The 22,220-nt window shown below is 38.9% G+C and overlaps 1 protein-coding gene across 1 annotated transcript in view; it reads left to right on the top strand.

Moving 5' to 3' along the window:
- Window positions 1–552: 552 nt before the first annotated feature.
- STEAP2 (STEAP2 metalloreductase) overlaps window positions 553–22,220 on the top strand; it is a 31,969-nt gene continuing 10,301 nt past the window's right edge. Inside the window, exons 1-2 of the mRNA XM_051962353.1 lie at window positions 553–1,048; window positions 1,255–1,499. Coding sequence (XP_051818313.1) covers window positions 553–1,048; window positions 1,255–1,499 — 741 coding nt within the window. The remainder of the gene's footprint in view (window positions 1,049–1,254; window positions 1,500–22,220) is intronic.

The raw sequence follows: 22,220 nt of genomic DNA, 5'->3' as shown, positions 1-22,220 counted from the left end.
GGGCCTAACCTAAATGGAGACTATTTCTTCGGATACCTAAGAGCCTATAGTAAGGTTTAAAGAAAGGTCTTTTCAGCTCCCCGGCCTGTACCAATCAGTGCACTAAGGAGGGATTTCCCAAAGGGGACATAACGGGACGTTTGTAATGGTTAATCTGTCCGTGGTGACCAGGGGGAAAGGGCAATGCCTGAGGTGATCAAAAGACTCCTTTACATATTCTTGGTTAATAAATGACCCGGAGAGAAGTTTTTAAAACAGGATGGGGCTGATCAATACCAAGAAAGGGACCAAATCCAAGAAGTATTGCTAGATGCTCGTTAGAGGATTAAGGTCGGTTGTCCCGGGAGGTTTCCTTAATAGGAAGAGCACCCAGCCACCTCGAGGGGACCGAGGGGCGAGCTCGAGACCGCGGCGCTCCCGCCAGGGCCGGAGCCAAGGGCACTGGGAGGGATGCTCCGAGTCGGGCGGCCAGCCTGGGAAGCCCGGGCCAGCGGGGCTGGGAACGTGCGCTTTGCCGAAGGAATGTTCTTGACCAGGGGCTAGGCGGCGGCTATGGGGCACAGGGAGGGAAGCCGGAGGGCGGATGAGAACCGTTTAGTTCCAAACTCGGGGAGGGGAGAAAGTGAGGGGGCCAACCGAGGCAAGCCCGTAAGGAGAGAGACCGGCAGGGCAGAGCCCTCCCCCACCCTCCGTGGGCAGCACGCGCCGTGGACGGCGGCTCTGAGCTGCTCTGCGCAGAGCTCTGGCCCGGCCAGCGCGCTTCCCCGACGGACAGGCGGACTGACGGACGGACCGGCCCCCCCTCCCTCCCTCCGCCACGCACAGCCTCGTCCAGCGCCGCGGCCGCCGTGTCCGTGGGCTGCGCAGCCCCGCCGCTGCGTGCAGGAGCGCGGCCCCCCCTCCCTGCCCATCTCCGCCTCCCCCTGCTCCCCGATCTGCCCCGGGCCGCAGTGCTCCGCCTCTGAGCCTCCTCCCCGTCCGCACGCGGCCATCGGCCGGAGGAAGGGGAAAGGGCCAGGCCCGGCAGCCACCTGGCTCCTAGCGGGCGGTAGGCCCCGGCCGGCCAGGTGCAGCCACCGGGAGGCAGAGCACCGGGGGAGGAGCCTGAGCAGCCGCGGCGGCGGGGGAGGAGGAGGAGGAGGAGGAAAAGGAGGAGGAGGAGGAGGCTGAGATGCTGCAAGACCTCCCGCCTCCGCCGCGGCCGCTGCGCCTGGGGGAAAAGAGTGCATCCATCCTCCGTGGGCTTCCCCTTAGGAAGGAGAGCGGACACTGATTCCCTGGCCCGTTTGGGCGCGGAGCAGGGAATCCCCATCCTCTCCTCTGCGGCGCAGGGGACCCCCGGGGGCAGGCACCCATCGGCGTCCGCACGCACAGGTTGTGCGGTCCTGCCTGACAGACACTGCCTGTACTACTTCGTGGGCACAGCTCCGTTCTCCGGAAGATCGCTGGCTGGGCCAACAAGTAAGTCTCCTGGAAAATATTTGTCTGGTATCCATAAGGTGAGAATGGTCTCTATGCCATCTTGTGTTATGAAATCATTGGCCATCCTCTGCCCTGACTGTCCTAAATTATCTTTGAGCTTTGTATCCAGGCTAATCCAGGGCTTCTTGCAAATTATGCCTGAAAATAGAGCAGAAAAAGAGAATTGTTTTCTGGAGGCCTCTCCTTATTATCTCTTGTGACTCCTTGGGGAAATACAAATTGGGGGCAGTTTTTACTCTCTTGGTAATTTAGTTCCTGTTTGGAAAACTTCTTGTAGGACATGGTTAAGAACTCTGAAGAAAGGGGGAGAAATCCTCTACAGAATACCTCTTTCATGCCCCCCTGCGTGAAAAAAAAATTAATAAATGGTTGGATTCAACTTTCAGAAATAAGTCTATAGATGAGGTTGTTTGTTCGTTTTCCCCACTCGTGCTTTTTTGCTTTCATTCTATTGGCCTTCATCTTCCTCCATTGGTTATCTACCTATTTCCCCCATCCCTCCATTTACGGTGTCAGACAAATAACAGTGGGAAAAACACTGGACCTGAAGTCAGTCAGAGCGCCTGCATTCAAAGCCTACCTGAGTCACCGATGCATTTGTGTGACTTCACACAAGTCACTTAAATTCTCTCATCATCAGCGTCTCCATCTTTTAAATGAAGGGCTTGGGTGGTCTTTGCGGTCCCTTCCAATCCTAGGCCCTTGATCCAAAGAGAAGTAACCAGCATAAGTCTTTTGCTGTTTTGTGACCTCTTGGCTACAGTTATAAACTTGAAATCTAGTGAAGGACCTGAATTAGAATTATCCCTTTGCAGATTTGTGTGACTTTGGGAAAGTCAACACTTTTTTCAGACTCAGTTTTCTTATCTATAAAATGGAGATAATAATAGTATTTACCTCACAGGGTGATTGTGAGCATTAAATGAAATGATATATTTAAATTTTTGCAAACCTTTACAAAATGTCAGCTGTTATTATTTTGCAGAGTTCTTAGCAATCTAATCAAACATTATTGATGTTTCTACATGTTTCTCCCACCTCTTATCTAAGGGCAATATCCAATTCTTAAAAGGGAGGAAGAAGGGAGAATTATAATCTAACCATAATGAGTTTATTTTATTCTTCAATATAAATGTCATGTGGACTGAATGCAAGTAAATAGCAAAGTTTATTTGCTCTTTGCTTTTTATCTGTAGAGATAAATGGTATAATGGATACAGAGCCTTAGGGTGATGAAGGAAGACTTGGGTTGCTGGGGAGCTCTAAGGCTCAACATGGAAGAGCTTTTGACATTTTCCATTGGTAGAAGTCTCCTAACTGAAGTTCTGACCTACAATGAAGATGTCACAGGTGCAGTTTAAAACAATCATTTCAACTCAGAAGTGAGAAGGGCAGGGCAAAGAACATGAAAGAATGAGTTCTGCCACATTTCTGTGGGTTCTGGAAGGTAACAGTGTAGTGGATTGTCCCAATGTAGCCTCTAGTTATGTGCTCTTCACTAATTGCTGAGATCTTCACATCTTCATCTGTAAAATGAAGGGATTCAGCTGGAAAATCTCGAAGATGACTTACAAATCTAAAATTCTCTCACATTCAGCAAAACCCTTCAGCTACTTACCTCTTCAACTAATATATGTCCAGATTTCCCAAGGCAGGCCTTCAGCCACTATTACTAGCCAATCCCCAGGCTACTTTTTAAGGTGTAGAGAAATGGTCTCTGTGTTTTGGTTGCCAAATTTCCTCAGGAGCATTCCCTATTCAGAGGAAACCATAGGTCTAGTCCAAAAAAGCCAATTATTTTCTGTCCTAGAAGCTCACATGTAAGGAAAAATTGTAGATCACTTTTTAAAGACAATGAAACATTATAAAATGACATCTTTAAAAAGCGAAAAAGAATTCCAAAACAGAGAATTGAATTCAATTACATCCCAACAAACATTCAGTAAGTTACTTCCATGTACAAAGCACCATGATATATACTGGAGATATGAAAACAAAACCCAAAAAATGGTTCCTAGGAGAGATGTCATAGAAAAAGCATTGACTAGACATGGCAACTGATTGGATATAGAATGCAAAGTTAAGGAAGACAATGAGATTGCAGACTTAGTATTCCTTGACATAAATAGAGAAAGTCGGAGGAGGAAGGCCTTTGAGTGAGAATGTTTTGTTTGAGACAGATCCAAAACATCCCTGTGGAGATAGCCAGCAGACAGCAGATGAAGTGGGACTGGAACTCTAAAGGGATTAGTGGTGAATATAGTGATTTAGAAGTTATTTCCATAGTGTGATAATTGACTGTGTAAAAACTGCTAAGATCGACAAGAGAAAGGGGATAAAGAGGCCCAGGGGACTCCCAGGCTTGGATGGTGAGCTATGGATCATGAAGGGAAGGGAAAAAGGGCATGAGCATTTATTAAGCCCCTGCTGTGCAGAGACTTGAACCCCACCAGTTTTCTTCACCCATCACTATGTGGCTCAGGAAGGATGGCAGGAGAAGGCAGCTCTTATTTTGTCTGTCCCTAACTCTCCCACCTCCATCCTTATTTCTGAAGTTCTCAGTTCTTGTGAAACCCACCAGCCCAAATAACCTCCACCTCATATCATGGCTTTTGTGACATCAACCAATGATGTCAGACAAGCTGCTACCTCCATTGGAATGCTTTCATACCTTAGATATAAAGTACGAAACATGATGTAATGGAAAGAGCACTGGATTTAGAATCAAAAGATTTCAGATCCCAGCTTTTTTGTGTATTCTCTCTGTAACCTTAGACAAGTCAATTAACCTTGGGGAGGAAAGGTTTTTGGTTTCTAGACCAAATTATAGGAAATTGATTTAAATGTAGGTACATTAATCTCAGGAAATACACTGAAAGTGGCTTTTCTTGGACTGATCTAATATTGTTCTCTAGTCATTTGACTTTTTTCTCTTAAAAGATGCTTTCTTAAAAACAAAGAATATTTGATAATTGAGCATTCCAGTCAGGTTCAGTTAAGAGAGCATAAATATACTGTAATCTTATTTCTTCCCTTGAGATTATGTATAGAGTGAACTAAAGAAATTTTAAGACATTTAAATATACATATTTATGCATATATATATATTTAAGAGATTTTCATAGAACCATAGATGTAGAACTAAAAGGGATCTTGGAGGCTCTCTCTTCTAATCTGGTCCAACCCTTTCATTTTTTGACAGTGAGAATTCTTATACTAATTTGTCATTTTAAAATTTCAGAAATGTAGTACTGTTATAATAACGTCTTCTTGTGTGATTCTTGTCATTTATAAATGTCTCAGTAGTTCAGATCATTAATGATTTGGTCTGAGTGGCTGGGTATTCGTGTCTCTGATACAGATCACAGCCCTTTTCTGAATTTCCTTAGGCCTCATGTGACAACCAAGCTGCTAATAATCACCAGGCCTGCACTAACATAGAATGTTTTCCTCTTCATCTCCACCTCTCGGCTTCCTCTGCTTCCTTTACCAAAGCCCAGGAAAAATCCTATTTTCTTCAGGAAGCATTTCCTGATCACCCTTCATTTTAGTGCCTTCCTTTTATTAAATGTCTCTAATTTAACCTCATATAGCTTGTTCATACTATTTATTTTCATGTTGTCTCCCCCATCAGTTTATATGCTCCCTGAAGACAAGGACCCTTTTTTTTGCCCTTTTTTGTATCCCCACTGCTTAACCCAGCACCTAGCCCCTTAGTAAGTGTTCAGTAAATGCTCATTAACTGACTAGAAAGCTTTTCCCCTGATATGAGGCCAGACAGAGCTTGTGCTCCCATCTCAGAGACATAAGAATAGGACTGTAATAGAAGAATTTTAAAACTTAAATGTAGTGGAAAATACTTCAAGTGAGGAGACGTAAATTTCCAGAAGGTTTGGCGAGTTGGACTTTTATAACATGACTTTCATAGACTCGAAACTGTAAATAAACAGCCAAGTAACAGAATCTTGCTTCAGCATCACATTTCTTATTCCCCAAAATGAAATTTACTGTTGCTCTTGGTTTATAGAAAGTATCTCACTTGTTAACAGATTTCTTCCCGTAGGTCCACAAATCCTTTACCTGCGTTGTTAAATTCATTTTAAATTAGTTTAATGTCACAAGTGTGAAATCTTTCTTCATGTGATGGGCATAAAAAGGCATTCTGCTCCATAATAGCCCCCAAGTTACAGTGCTTCAAATCACTTTCTGCCCACAGGGGACTGAGAGTCTAGGATTTCTCAATCTTCATTAGAAAATCCCAGAGCAACATGTTCCTCAGTCTCCCCTCATTATCTCAGGGAAAGCATTCAGAACCCCTGAATCAAAAGGTGATCTTTCCTCTTAATTAGAGGTTTCCTGATTTTTTTTTAATTTAAAGAGGTTTCCTCCTCTTAATTAGAGGCTTTTACTATTGAAAGCTTAGGAAACCATTGCTGCTTATGGAGAGTTTTTCCCAGTGTCTAAAGCACATTTAGCTGAGGATAATGATAGCTAAAACTGACTTACCTGACTTGGATCTTGAAGTAAGATTTTAATAGATAGGGAATGGTTTGAGGAGATCCACCCCATGCTTGGAAATAGCCCGTGAAAATGTCTAAAGGCAGGACAATACAAACTCATTTATGTGATGTGATAAAGTACTGTCATCTTCAGACTTGGGAAGCGTTTGTTCTCACATTGCTAAAGATCTTGGGCAATTAATTATCTTGTCCATGAGCTAATCTAGTAAGCCTCCTGACTGGAAACTCTCTCTTAGGATCTTACACATCATCAGGAGGAAACAAAATTCAGGGATGATGAGCAATCCACTTTGGCTAAAGCAAGGAACGAAAAAGTATGAAATAAGACTGAAAAAGATGGTTCAGAGCAAGATTTTTTTAAGAGGACCTTAAATGCTAAATTTTATATTGTAAGTTTTGGGGAGCCACTGAGGATTTTTGATGAGGGGAAATCACCTGCAATAAAATATACACATTATGATAGTTACAATGGCAATGGGTGAAGGATAGATTGAAGATAAATCCAGAGTAAGGGAGCTCAGTTATGAGGCTATTCAAAAGGTCTAGGTGAAAGGTAATGAAGATCTGAACTAGAAAGTGGGAAGTGAGCAGAGAAGGGAGGGAATTGGCAACAAGCTGAAGTCAATGACTAGGATTTGGGAATTACTTTATTGGTAATAAGTAACAGGAAAAGATGAAAAATGACTCAAGTTTCATGTTTAACTGACTGGGGGAAGGCCATCATCTGGGAACAACAGAAAAGACAATTAGGAAGAGACTGGTTTCCCAGAGGGAAAATGATTATTTTGAAGGGTCAGCAGATTGTTAAGAGAAGTCACACCAAACCTAAGGGGTCAGTTCAGGACTGGAGGCAAGAGAGGAAGAGGAAGATTCAGGGAAGTGGACAGAGAGGTGGAAAAGGTAGGAGGAGAACCAGGGTCCAATCTCACGAAAGTTGGATCACAAGAGGCACTGGGCAAAGTCTTCCTTATATCAAAGACAAGCTCCCCATTAGATGTGTTTGGAAAAGTCAAGGAAGTCGATATCTGTAATCCAGTTCTCTGCTCTCTCATCTCAATTTTAAACAAAACCAAAAATAACTGGATCACATATACAGGTTTCTTAGTGTCTAAAGGCTCCTTCAGCTATCTCCAGATGGCTTTGGACAACAGATATTGATTATTGTTCTTTCCTTTGGTAGTTTGCTAAATTTAGTACTTAACATTTAAAATCAGTTTACTCACATCATAGCTATTTTACGTTTTTAAGCTAACCTTTATTGGATTTAACTAAATCCTGAGTCAAGGCTCAAAATATAGATATGAGAGTTGAATATCATTTTTAAAAACATGGTACTGACTGACATTTAAAGATGATTTAAATTAAGGTTTCCTTCAATCAGTCAATCAGCAAATATTTTTTAAGCCAGACCCTGTGCCATATTTTAGGAATATTAAAAGAGACAAAAGGCAGTTCCTGCCCTTAAGAAAGTTACAGTCTAAAGAAGACCACATGCAAATAAATTGATACAAAACTCAGCTATGTTCTTGTAGTTAGTAGTTAACCTGTAGTTAATAGTTGAAATAGTTAACAGAAGAAAATCTCTGAAATTCAGAGGGGTTGGAGAAGGCTTCCTGCAGAAGGTACGATTTTAGTTGGAACTTAAGGAAGCTGGGGAGAGAAGGATGGTTTAGTTCCCCATAAATATTCCATCTCCCAGATATACTGTAGTTCTTCCCTCCTTGCATGAATAGTGTCACTTTTTTTTAAAAATAACTTTAATGAAGAAAGGCATTTACTTTCTATCATTAAACATTTTACCACATTGTTACTAATATGATTTAAAAATTAAATTAGAATTTACTATAAGAAACACAATATAAACAAAGCCTAAACAAGTTAAATAATAGTCACTCATTAATACTTACAAATGTTATAATATAAGAAGGTGCTAGTAGATAACTGTTAACTGATCTTAATATAATTTGGGCTCTTTATATAATAATAGCCAGTGTTTATACATATAGCCTCAGTTTCCTCAACTTTAAAATGGTGATAAGAGTGATATTTACTGCCTAAGGTTGTTTTGGGAATCAAATGAGATATTTGTAAAGCCCTTATCACAGTGCTATGTAAATGCCAACAATTATTATTATCATCATTATTAAACTTCTCTAACATGGTGGAAGCTGCCTGAATTCATCAAAAAAGCACTCAGGACTAGTGGCTGGGCCTGAAGTTCTCAGTGGGAATCCACCAACCTCACTCTGCCAGAAATGGTTTGTCCTAGGGCCTAAAATCTGTCCTCACCCCAAAAAAAAGAAAAAAAGGGGAATAACCAGTTTTTGAGTCCCCGAAGGGTGGCCAGAGGGATGAGGAGGGATTTTCCCCAGCTGGCTGGTGCCTGTGTTCCTCAGCTTAGGCTTCTGAGGGTTCCAAGCCAGGCTAAATCTGATCGTAGCCAATCCTCTTGGCTTAGATGCTGTGAAGACTGCTTTGTGAAATGAAGTTTGTACAAAGAAATAAGACCGTTGGAGTAAGCTTCCTCCTCCCCATGTCCCAGTCCTCCTCCTCTCCCTTTATGCTGCTTGTCCCTACTGGAAATTCTTGAATTATTTAATTTGTTTAATTAATAATTGTTTAATTTGTTTAATTCTGTTTATGAGATGCTGCTGGGCCTTGAGAAGACTTGACAGGGACAGAACAGCAGCCAAGTGGACTCAGACCCTTATTAATTTTGGGTCTCTGGGCAAGCTACTTATTTAACTTCTTTCAGACTGTCCATTTACCTCCCAGTGGTATTGGGAGCATCACACAAAATCTTGGAAAGAGTTTTGCAGACTCTAAAGCATTATCTTATTTTTAATTATTCTTATTAATAAGAAGCATTAACTATTGGTATCTTCATAACTAGAACAGGTTGCTTTCTCACTTAGTATCAAAGAGTAGCATTAGCACTAGGGGAAAAAAAGACTTTTTTGTGAAAGCTTTTTATTTTCACAACATATGCATGGATAATTTTTCAAAATTTGACCCTTGAAAAACCCTGTGTTCCAAATTTTCCCCTTCTTCCCTCCACTTCCTCCTCTCGATGGCAAGTAATCCAATATATGTTAAACGTTAAAATACATATTAAATCAAATATATGTATACATATTTCCACAATTATCTTGCTGCACAAGAAAAATCAGATCAAAAAGGGAAAAAATGAGAAAGAAAATAAAATGCAAGCAGAAAAAAAAATACTTCTTAAAAGTGCATTTTACTAATGTCTTAGTATTAATTCTAGAAGGTAAATTTCAGGCATTCAGAAATAGACAATTCCTGACTTTGGTTTCACAAAGCCCACAATCCTCAAACTCTGACCACACAAAATCCATTAATGTGTTGGATCCTTTGGAGTAGACACATCAACTATTAGCAGTACAGAAGTTATGTAATAGGGAAAGAAAAGGGGATTTTCAATTGAAAACACAAGTAATCCTTGTGAGCAGCCTGGCTTATTTTCTTAAGTTGAATTACACATTTACACTTTATAAAAACAGTAAACTTGCACATTCAAATCATCACTCAGAAAGAGAAGAAAAATCTGACTTTCTCCTCAAAGAAAAACCTCATTGTGATTTTTTTATTCAGGAAATGAAAATAAGTAAAGAAATTTTATATCTTGTGGCAAAAGAAAGCTCTGTGGGCATATTTTAATGTGTCATTACAGCTCCCTTCCCTAATAGAACTATAAGATATTTTATTAGCAGCAACAGGACACCAAGTGGACATTTGAAGAATGCTGCAGTATAGACACCTATTTATTTTTAATTGTTTAGAGATGGATATGTGGGTATGATTCCTACCAAGGGCTGAGACTCCACTGAGACATCAGCTTTTAACCATCAATTTCCTGACCCTGTAAAGGCACATCTCCACCCCCAAAACAAAGAGCTGGGGCAATTACTTGCCTTTTCCCGGAGGCATCCAAGTAATTCAAGAAAAGGCAAGTTTTGGGGTCTCAGTTCCCCAGCCAGTTGCTTCAGTTCTCCATTTCACTTTGATAGAGATAAATTGGTTTCACAATGCATCAGTCATTACGTTGTTTATGAGAGTTCAGCGGGCCTATAAAACATCAGTGTGTGCAACCTGCCTCTACATATTTTGAAGTGCCCAAACTGGAAACTGCAGATGTTAGGAACCTACCCAAATGCCAATTAAGCGAACCTTTGAGGCTGCTATTATTATAGGGCCTGTGCCCCAGATCCATGCACTTCAAGGAATTTTTATCCCCAGTTCCAGCTCTAATCAGATTAGTCCATCGTTTGGTAAATCTAGTGTTCTGGATGCAGGATATCCTATAAGCACAGATAAATTAGGAGAAGAGAATCAATACATAATGCAGTGTTTTGGTTTTGTCTGGCCCCTGTGATTTCCTTAGTATTTACTAGAGGTGGCAAACTCAAACAGCCCCTGCCCTCAATGCCCTCAAAATTCCACAGTGCTCTAACCCAGATTGAAATGTAATTGGGAAATGTTTTATTTTTTTTCTGGTAAATTAATTTATTTTTAATACATATGATGAATCATGTTGGGAGAGAAAAATCAGAGCAAAAGGGGAAAACTATGGTAGAGATTTAAAAAAAAAAGAAGAGATTGATTTCCATTCAGTCTCCTTGATTCTTTTTCTGAATGCAGATGACATTTTCTGTCCAAAGTCTATTGGGATTGCTTTGGGTCTCTGAACCAGAAAGAACCAAGTCTTTCATAGTTGACCGTTGCACTTTCTTGCTATTATTGTATACAGGGTATTTCCTGGTTCTGCTTCTTTTGCTCAACATCAGCTCATGTAAATCTTCCCAGGCCTTTCTGAAATCAGCTTGTTCATCATTTTTCATAGAACAAGAATATTCAATTATCTTCTAATATCCCAACTTGTTCAGCCATTCCTCAACTGATGGGCATCTATTCCTTTTCCAATTCTTTGCTACCACAAAAAGAGCTGCTACAAACATTTTTGCGCATGTGAGTCCTTTTGAGGGAAATGTTTTAAATAAAAATGCAACACAAATAACCAGTACAGCAGAAGCTCAAGATAGGTCCTGATCTGGCCCCCACCCAGGGATAGGGGAACCATTAAGAATATCAAAAAGAGAAACTATGATTTACTTAAGTAGCAGAGATATTCACAACTATAAAATCAAGGACCTTTCTAAGAATTACGTTTTATTATATGGTTTTCTGAATTGATACACCTGTAGGGATCCATTTCTATTTGAATTTGATACCACTGGTGTAGACAATTCCCAGAGAGGAAATTCCCTCTATCAGTGCAGCTTCTGGCCTTACATGTCTAGGAATACCGAGAAGTGGATTTTCTCAGAGGCTTAAACACAGGCCTTCTAGACTTTTGGCCAGCTCTCCATGTGTTGCATGTATTGTCTCTCCTAATAGAGCAAAATTCAGAAAAAAAGGATGCATAATTCTGAAATATGCATATCCCTAGGCCAGGATATCCACCATCCGTGTCTGATGGGGCCTTCATTTTTGGACAAGGCTGACATCCATGCTGAGGGGCTTTATGGATATTTCTGCCTCAGTTAAACCAGGCTAACACTGGAGCACTGGGTTTCTTCGTATCATAGCATGAGAATCATCCCATCTCATGCAGGAACCCCAAATGTGTACCTTTCAAGCAGTCCTTGTTTTCCTCTCCTCAGGTTCAGGTTCATCTCTCCACTGCCCTTACTCAAAATCCAGTTGTTGCCTGGCAGAAAGAATCAAATGGCCACAACAACAGAATCCCACTCTTAGACTTTCATCCTCCAGATAGTCAGTTCATCAAATTCTTCTATAGTCAGCAATATCTTGCACTTGAATTTTGGTCTTTACTTTTCATTTTTCCTAAGCTGTCTCTCCACACCAAGGTACCAACTCTAGTTATCTCCTCAGGGGAGCTAAAGACAGGACAAGGTGCTTAAGATATATTAAAGATAGCAAGAAGTGTAAATAAAAATATTATAAATATAATATATAATAAAATATGATATATGGATGTAATATAAAATATAATATATAACATATAATAAAATTTAATGTATGAATATAATATGAAAATATAATATATAATAATGTATATGATATAATATAACATAATATAATATAATATAATATAAAAATTTATCTCCCGAGTCTCAGGAATCTAAGTGTGTCTGGGTATCAGAGATGAGGCTTCAGCACTGTGTCCACTGTCCAGACAGGAAGCCAGGGGCCCACTTCAGTGACCACTCATCAGACCTTTCATGGATCACAGGGCTGGGTTAACATAAATCAGAATCCCATTTTTCCCCTTCCCTGGCTTTGGGAGAGGAGCAGGGAGAATTATTTGTGAATTATAAGTAAATTATAATTCTTGACCATTATGAAGAAAGAACTCTGTCCTTTACTGTCAGAGCCATTGGTGGGCTTGGAAGGGCTGTAGGCCAGAAGGACCAAGGACTAGTCTGTATTTGCTGTGTTCCACAGTCGGCCCCTGAGGGGAAAGGGCCGGGATTTGGGGAGAGTATTTTGGGGCATCCCTTAGAGTCAGCTGCTGACCCGTCAAAAAATGAGTGTAACAGTTGCAGGAGCTTTTCCACTGAAGAGAGTTCAGAAGAACCTGAAGGGCAGGGCCATTAAAAAACATGCGTGTCCACCTGAACAAATGCAGAAAACTGTCTCCATGGGTAGTTTGCTTCACTGGGTACATAACCACGGTGACCCAGAACTGGGACCTTCCCAAACCTGCTTCTGGGCTTCCGGGTCTATAATCTATATTGTTACTCATCTTGTCTCATTTGCTAAGTGATTCTGCTCTGATCCAATCCATGCTGCTGGCTGCTACCTTCTGCCAGCCTCCCCAAACTGGGAAGGCTTTGTTCGAGATATGAAACCTCTGCCCAGGGGTGGGGGGAACCACTGTGTGTTATAAAGGAGGAACTGTGATCTACCTGCGTGGCAGAGGTATTCATAATGATAAAGTCAAGGATCCAAAAATTGCCTTTTATTATTACTGTTTAGGAGTTCATAAGGATTTAGAGCTAAAGGAGCCCTTTCCAGTCATCTAGTCTGAAATCTAATTTTGCAGATGAAATTGAAGCAGAGAGGAACATTGATTTGCTCAGCCAAAAAAGCACTCAGAATTTGAATCCAAAGCCCTCTTACTCCAAATCTAGGTCAGGTCACTCATTATCTGGATAGTATTTGCAAGTACTTTTTAGGTTTGTGTTTGTAAATTAGAAAGAAAGAATGAGAGGGGGGAAGACAGAGGAAAAAAAAGAAAAATAAGAAAGGAAGAAGGAAAAAAGAAATAAGGAAAGAGAAAGAAAAAGAAAAAAGAAAGAACAAAAGAGAGAAAGAAAAAGATAGGTAGATAAAATTAGATTAGATGGATGCATGGATGGATGAATGGATGGATGGATGCATTTCCTTGTACATTCTTTGGCCTACAATTAGGTGAAGTTGCCACAAACTAGATAGTGATGCATTAATTTTAGGTTTATTGTCAGGACAGCCAGGCTGCTGATAGAAAAGTTAACTGAGTGAAAGGAACAGAGTGCTTTTTTATTCAACTGGATTTTTTTATTCAGGTAACATAAAATTCTTAAAAATTAAAATTAGCTAAGAACAAGCTTTAAGGGACATCATCTTTTTTTTTTTTTAATTTTTTTATTTAATAATTACATTATATTTACACTCATTTCTGTTCTGATTTTTTTTTCCCCTCCCTCCCTCCACCCCCTCCCCTAGATGGCAAGCAGTCCTTTATATGTTGGATATGTTGCAGTATATCCTAGATACAATATATGTTTGCAGAACCGAACAGTTCTCTTGTTGCGTAGGGAGAATTGGATTCAGAAGGTATAAATAATCCGGGAAGAGAAACAAAAATGCAGATAGTTCACATTCGTTTCCCAGTGTTCTTTCTTTGGGTGTAGCTGCTTTTGTCCGTCATTTATCAATTGAAACTCAGGTCTCTTTGTCAAAGAAATCCACTTCCATCAAAATATGTCCTCATACAATATCGTTGTCGAAGTGTATAATGATCTCCTGGTTCTGCTCATTTCACTTAGCATCAGTTCATGTAGGTCTCTCCAAGCCTCTCTGTATTCATCCTGCTGGTCATTTCTTACAGAACAATAATATTCCATAACATTCATATACCACAATTTACCCAGCCATTCTCCAATTGATGGGCATCCATTCATTTTCCAGTTTCTAGCCACTACAAACAGGGCTGCTACAAACATTTTGGCACATACAGGTCCCTTTCCCTTCTTTAGTATTTCTTTGGGATATAAGCCCAATAGAAACACTGCTGGATCAAAGGATATGCACATTTGATAATTTTTTGGGCATAATTCCAGATTGCTCTCCAGAATGGTTGGATTCGTTCACAACTCCACCAACAATGCATTAGTGTCCCAGTTTTCCCGCATCCCCTCCAACATTCATCATTATTTTTTCCTGTCATCTTAGCCAATCTGACAGGTGTGTAGTGGTATCTCAGAGTTGTCTTAATTTGCATTTCTCTGATCAATAATGATTTGGAACACTCTTTCATATGAGTGGTAATAGTTTCAATCTCATCCTCTGAAAATTGTCTGTTCATATCCTTTGACCATTTATCAATTGGAGAATGGCTTGATTTCTTATAAATTTGAGTCAGTTCTCTATATATTTTGGAAATGAGGCCTTTATCAGAACCTTTAACTGTGAAAATGTTTTCCCAGTTTGTTGCTTCCCTTCTAATCTTGTTTGCATTAGTTTTATTTGTACAAAGGCTTTTTAATTTGATGTAATCGAAATTTTCTATTCTGTGATCAGTAATGGTCTCTAGTTCATCTTTGGTCACAAATTTCTTTCTCCTCCACAAGTCTGAGAGATAAACTATTCTATGTTCCTCTAATTTATTTATAGTCTCGTTCTTTATGCCTAGGTCATAGACCCATTTTGATCTTATCTTGGTATATGGTGTTAAGTGTGGGTCCATGCCTAATTTCTGCCATACTAATTTCCAATTATCCCAGCAGTTTTTATCAAATAATGAATTCTTTTCCCAGAAGTTAGGGGCTTTGGGTTTGTCAAACACTAGATTGCTATAATTGACTATTCTGTCTTGTGAGCCTAGCCTTTTCCACTGATCCACTAATCTATTTCTTAGCCAATACCAAATGGTTTTGGTGACTGCTGCTTTATAATATAATTTTAGATCAGGTACAGCTAGGCCACCTTCATTTGATTTTTTTTTCATTAATTCCCTTGAGATTCTCGACTTTTTATTGTTCCATATGAATTTTGTTGTTATTTTTTCTAGATCAATAAAATATTTTCTTGGAAGTCTGATTGGTATAGCACTAAATAAATAGATTAGTTTAGGGAGTATTGTCATCTTTATTATGTTCGCTCGGCCGATCCAAGAGCACTTAATATTTTTCCAATTATTTAAGTCTGACTTTATTTGTGTGGAGACTTTTTTATAATTTTGCTCATATAATTCCTGACTTTCCTTTGGTAGATAGATTCCCAAATATTTTATGGTATCAACAGTTATTCTGAATGGAATTTCTCTTTGTATCTCTTGCTGTTGGGTTTTGTTGGTGATGTATAAAAATGCTGAGGATTTATGGGGATTTATTTTGTAGCCAGCTACTTTGCTAAAATTATGAATTATTTCCAATAGCTTTTTGGTAGAATCTCTGGGGTTCTCTAGGTATACCATCATATCATCTGCAAAGAGTGATAGTTTGGTTTCCTCATTGCCTACTCTAATTCCTTTTATATCTTTCTCGACTCTTATTGCCGAGGCTAGTGTTTCTAATACGATATTAAATAATAATGGTGATAGTGGGCAACCTTGCTTCACTCCAGATCTTACTGGGAAAGATTCCAGTTTTTCCCCATTGCATATGATGCTTACTGATGGTTTTAAATATATACTCCTGACTATTTTAAGGAAAAGTCCATTTATTCCTATGCTCTCAAGTGTTTTTATTAGGAATGGATGTTGGATTTTATCAAATGCTTTTTCTGCATCTATTGAGATGATCATGTGGTTTTTGTTTGTTTGGTTATTGATATAGTCAATTATGTTAATAGTTTTCCTAATATTGAACCAGCCCTGCATTCCTGGTATAAATCCTACTTGGTCATAGTGTATTATCCTGGTGACAATTTTCTGTAATCTTTTTGCTAATATTTTATTTAAGATTTTAGCATCAATATTCATTAGGGAGATTGGTCTATAATTTTCTTTCTCTGTTTTCAGCCTACCTGGTTTAGGTATCAGTACCATATCTGTGTCATAAAAGGAGTTTGGTAGGACTCCTTCAATCCCTATTTTTTCAAATAGTTTATATAACATTGGAGTTAATTGTTCTTTAAATGTTTGGTAGAATTCACATGTAAATCCATCTGGTCCTGGGGATTTTTTCTTAGGGAGTTGATTGATAGTTTGTTCTATTTCTTTTTCTGAGATGGGACTGTTTAGGATATTTACTTCTTCCTCTGTTAGTTTGGGCAAGCTGTATTTTTGGAGGTATTTTTCTATTTCATTTAAGTTGTCGAATTTATTGGCATAAAGTTGGGCAAAGTAACTCCTAATTATTGCTCTAATTTCCTCTTCGTTAGTGGTGAGTTCTCCCTTTTCATTTTTAAGACTAACAATTTGATTTTCCTCTTTCCTTTTTTTAATCAGATTTACTAAGGGTTTGTCTATTTTGTTGGTTTTTTCATAGAACCAACTCTTAGTTTTATTAATCAATTCAATAGTTTTTTTACTTTCAATTTTATTGATCTCACCTTTTACTTTTAGAATTTCAAGTTTAGTGTTTGACTGGGGGTTTTTAATTTGTTCCTTTTCTAGCATTTTTAATTGCAAACCCAATTCATTGACCTTCTCTTTCTCTATTTTATACAAATAGGCCTCTAGAGATATGAAATTTCCCCTTATTACCGCTTTGGCTGCATCCCATACATTTTGGTATGATGTCTCATTATTATCGTTTTCTTGGGTGAAGTTATTAATTATGTCTATGATTTGCTGTTTTACCCAATCATTCTTTAGTATGAGATTATTTAGTTTCCAATTATTTTTTGGTCTACTTCCCCCTGCTTTTTTGTTGAATGTAATTTTCATTGCATCGTGGTCTGAAAAGGATGCATTTACTATTTCTGCCTTACTACATTTGAGTTTGAGGTTTTTATGTCCTAATATATGGTCAATTTTTGTATAGGTTCCATGAACTGCTGAAAAGAAAGTGTATTCCTTTCTGTCTCCATTACATTTTCTCCAGAGATCTATCATATCTAGCTTTTCTAGTATTCTGTTTACCTCTTTGACTTCTTTCTTATTTATTTTGTGGTTTGATTTATCTAATTCTGAGAGTGCAAGGTTAAGATCTCCCACTATTATAGTTTTACTGTCTATTTCTTCTTGCAGCTCTCTTAGTTTCTCTTTTAAGAATTTAGATGCTACCCCACTTGGTGCATATATGTTTAATATAGATAGTGCTTCATTATCCATGCTACCCTTTAGCAAGATATAGTGTCCTTCCTTATCTCTTTTAATTAGGTCAATTTTTGCTTTAGCTTGATCTGAGATCAGGATGGCTACCCCTGCTTTTTTGACTTCACCTGAAGCATAGTAGATTTTGCTCCAACCTTTTACCTTTAACCTGCATGTATCTCCCCGCTTCAGGTGTGTTTCCTGTAAACAACATATTGTAGGATTCTGGCTTTTAATCCATTCTGCTAACCGCTTCCTCTTTATGGGGGAGTTTACCCCGTTCACGTTTATGGTTAGAATGACCAATTCTGTATTACTTGCCATCTTGTTAACCCCGGTTTATGCTTTCCTCCCTTCTTTCCCCTTTCCCCCCCTTCCAAGTATTAAGCTTGTGAGCACCCTTGCTTCTCACAGCCCTCCCTTTTTAGTGTCCCTCCCCCCGCCTTAGAGTTCCTCCCCCTATCTTACCCCTTTCCCTCCCAGTTCCTGTATTCCCTTCCGCTTAGCTTATTCCTTCCCTTTCCACTTTTCCCTTCTCACTTTTCAATGAGATGGGAGAAGTTTCACCATAGATTGAATATGTCTTAAGATTTTTCACTTAAAGCCAATTCTGAAGGCAGTAAGATACCCACTATATTCATCCCCCTCCATTCTTTCTCTCAGATATAATAGGTTTCCTATGCCTCTTCATGAGATGTACTACCCCCACTTTACCCTTTTTCTGGTACAATGTCCTTTCCACATCAATTTCTAGAACAAGGTATACAAGTATTCTTTATACATCTATATAGTCAAAATATAGTTCCCAAGATTAATCTTTACCTTTTTAGATTTCTCTTGAGTTCTATATTTGTAGATCAAACTTTTTGTTAAGTTCTGGTTTTTTCATCAGAAATAGATGAAATTCGCTTACTTCGTTGAATGTCCATCTTCTTCCCTGGAAAAAGATGCTCATTCTCGCTGGGTAAGTTATTTTTGGTTGCATACCAAGTTCCTTAGCCTTTCGGAATATCATATTCCAGGCCCTTCGATCTTTTAATGTGGATGCTGCCAGATCCTGGGTGATCCTTATTGTGGCTCCTTGATACTTGAATTGGGTTTTTCTAGCCGCTTGCAATATTTTTTCTTTCACCTGAGGGTTCTGGCATTTGGCCACTATATTCCTTGGTGTTTTGATTTTAGGATCCCTTTCAGTGGGTGATCGATGAATCCTTTCAATGTTTATTTTTTCCTCTGTTCCTATGACTTCTGGGCAGTTCTCTTTGATAATTTCCTGGAAGACAGTGTCCAGGCTCTTTTTTTCATCATGTTTTTCTGGGAGTCCAATGATTCTCAGATTGTCTCTCCTGGATCTGTTTTCCAGGTCTGTTGTCTTCCCCAGAAGGTATTTCACATTTTTCTCCATTGTTTGATTTTTTTGGATTTGCTTGACTGATTCTTCTTGTCTCCTCGAGTCATTCAATTCCACTTGTTCAATTCTGATTTTCAGTGAAGTATTCTCTTCACTCACTTTTTTAAAATCTTTCTCTAATTGTCCAATTGAGTTCTTTTGTTCTGTGGAATTTTTTTCCATTTCGCCAATTTTGTTTTTTAGAGAGCTGTTTTCTGTTTCCAGTTCACTAATCCTATTTTTCAAGGATTTTACTTCTTTATCCACTCTCTCTTTAACTTTCTCCAGGCTCTTTTGCCAAGCCTCCCTCTCCTTTTGCCAAGCCTCACTCTGCTTTCCCCATTTTTCTTCTAGCTCCCTTGTGAGAGCCTTTTTAATCACTTCTATGAGGTTCATCTGTGCTGAGGAACAGACGATCTCCTCCTTTGGGGAATCACCTGGGGACTGCCTCTTTTTAGTCTCCTCAGGATTTAGAGTCTGCTCTCTATCTGTGTAGAAGCTCTCAAGGGTTAAAGTCCTCTTCAGCTTCTTGCTCATTCTGTCTATTAATCAGAGATAAACTACCAAAGAAAAACAGAAAAAACTGGAGTCTTTCTTTGGGGGGGGGCTGGGTGTGTTATCGAGCTTCCTCTACAGACTGTGGGGGGCAGCAGTGAGGCACTAGCAGGACTGTGCTGCGCCTGCGCTCTGAGATCCCAAAGCGTGCTGAGTCACTGAGGGGGGGGGAAGGGAGGGGCGGCCAGGTCCTGAGAGACTCCAGCTGTTTGCGGTTGTGTTCTTCAGCCCCGGTGTTTTTAGCTTCTCTGCTGGGCTGTTGACTTGCTGCAGGTTCCAAACCTGTAGCGAAGCTCTCCCCGCAGAGACAGCTGCGATCACTCCCCACCCCCTCTCCAGTCTGCTCCCGTGCTCTCGCTGCCGCTGCCCGCCGCCTGCGCCCGATCTAAAACCGCCCCAGCCCTCCAGTAAAGACAGACCTTTCTTGGCGGATCTCAAGGATGGCTTCTCTTGGTAACTTTTTGTGGGTTTTTTTCAGTCAAGCATTGATTCAGAGGCTTGTAATGAAGTGGATAGTGAGAGAAAGCGCGGAGCTTATGCAACTGTGAGCCTCCTCTCCGCCATCTTAACCGGAAGTCTCACATCATCTTTTAAAACATGTTCTGTAATGTAATAGAAGATCTAATATACTTCAAATACTTAAGAATGATTAGAAGTTATTTTATCATTAACTGGTATCAGTCACTGTTAACTTAAGCAAGCTCTTCCTCTCCAGTATTTAAACAGAACTAATCCTTGTCAAAAGTCAAAGCCTTTTCAAGTCATATTATTTGAGAGTATCCATGCTGCAGGGCAACTTGGTGTCAAAAGATCTTGAAGCAGTATTTCTTTAGCCTTTGACTTTCTCTCAGCCTTCCATTCACTCATTTTAGGCTGTTAACTAATGGGAGGATCAGCTTTATTCCTCCTAGCATTCCTGGGCTGTTATTAGTTTTTATGTGGTTCCCTTCATCATGGGGCTAACAGAAGAAATAATTGTAGAACGATATTATTTTTGTTTGAGTCTCCTCTGGACTGTTTGGACAGTAATTGTTTTCCCCATTAGGTATTTGCTATAAATTTACGTAGAATGTTTAAATTGACTCATTAAATATTTCCCTAAACCCTGCTGTAATATAATCTGGGCGCTGACAGTGATATCTTTTTAAAGGGACCACATTCCTTTCCATAGGACACTCAAGATCATAATTGAACAGTCACAAAATATCTGGCACAACATCCTTCACATAATAGATCTTTCATATATGTTTAACATAGTATTTTTCCACACATCATTTCAAAATTAATTTATTTGAAAATTATCTCAATGCTATTACCATATGATATATATTAGTTTTCCTAAATGAACTGTAAAAAGAATTTCTATACTTATTTTAGATATATTATAATAAAAATATACTTAAAAATAAGTGAGAAAAATAGCTTTTCTTTGTTTTCTCAAAAGCAGCAATTTTTGATTATTAATAAATTCAAATCTGTACTGAATAAGTACTTGGTTTAATACTAGCATTTCATCTTGATGTGATAGGTGAAAATCTTTCAAAATCCACACAAAAGTCTACTTAGCAAGTAGCTTTTCATTTACAAGATGATTATGTATACACAATTTTAAAAATATAGATTTTTATTTGATGAAAAGTTGGGGCAGAATATGTTTGAAAAAATATTGATGACAAAGTTATGAACTCCATTCTACTTTTAGATGAATTTTATTTTATTATTCTTAACAATATCTATCTACATATTTGACTACTATATGTAACTGTGGACCAGATATCTGATGAGAGAACCAGTGACTAAGAAAATAGTCCTTCAGAGCCACATTCAATATCAAGTACCATTGCAGAGTTCAGTAGGATTGCCTTAGGGTCCCACCACAGGTTGAGAACTGATCCAACCCAAAAGCCCAAAGCTTATTTCATTAGAGCCAGATATGTAAGCAAGGCCCAGATCATTTACCTCCCAGTCAGGTCATAGCAGAGAAACAGGTAGAGAGCTGGGGTCTGGAGTCAGGAAAATATGAATTCCACTGTGACCTTAGACACTTCCTAATTATGTGGCCCTGGAAAAGTCACTTAAATTCTTTTAGCCTCAGTTTCCCTCTCTGTAAAAAATGGGGATAATAATAGCACCTGCCTCCTAGGGTTATTGTAAGGATCAAATGAATAAATATTTTTAAGCACCCAGATGTAAAAAATGTATATTCATTCTCTCATCCCCACCTCATGTGTACCATAGTTCTTCCCATTACATTGCCTTTTATTTCGTACTTTTGTTGTTTTACTACAGAAAAGAGTTAAGTACTGGCTGGAAACTGAATGTATCAGATCTGGGATCATGTCAAAACCTACCTGAATTAAATCCTCATTAGACATTTTGCCATTGCTCAAAAAATGTTTAAAGTGGAAAATAAAGCAGAAAAATCAATGATTACAGTGATTTACTGTGAACTACAGAAATGGTCTCACCTGCAATAATTTTATGATAGTTATTCTGAATGACTAAGTCTACTCCTTTGAAATCATTATTAAATACATACAAGTGACTTTCACAAAACAGGGATAATGAAAGAACTTCCAAGTAACTGGCAAAGGTATGACCTATGAAGAATATTATTAGGCTTTTCATAATTATAGATATGATGTGTGTAATGAATATACTAAGTATTATACTAATACTAAGTATAATACTAGTAGATATTATATAAGAATATACTAAATATATAGTATACTAATAATATTCTTCACATTCCCTCCTTTCAGTC

Source organism: Antechinus flavipes, chromosome 5 (assembly GCF_016432865.1).
Source record: "Antechinus flavipes isolate AdamAnt ecotype Samford, QLD, Australia chromosome 5, AdamAnt_v2, whole genome shotgun sequence".
Classification (NCBI taxonomy): domain Eukaryota; kingdom Metazoa; phylum Chordata; class Mammalia; order Dasyuromorphia; family Dasyuridae; genus Antechinus; species Antechinus flavipes.
Note: the sequence above shows the minus strand (reverse complement) of the source record. Positions and strands in the feature narration are given on the sequence as shown.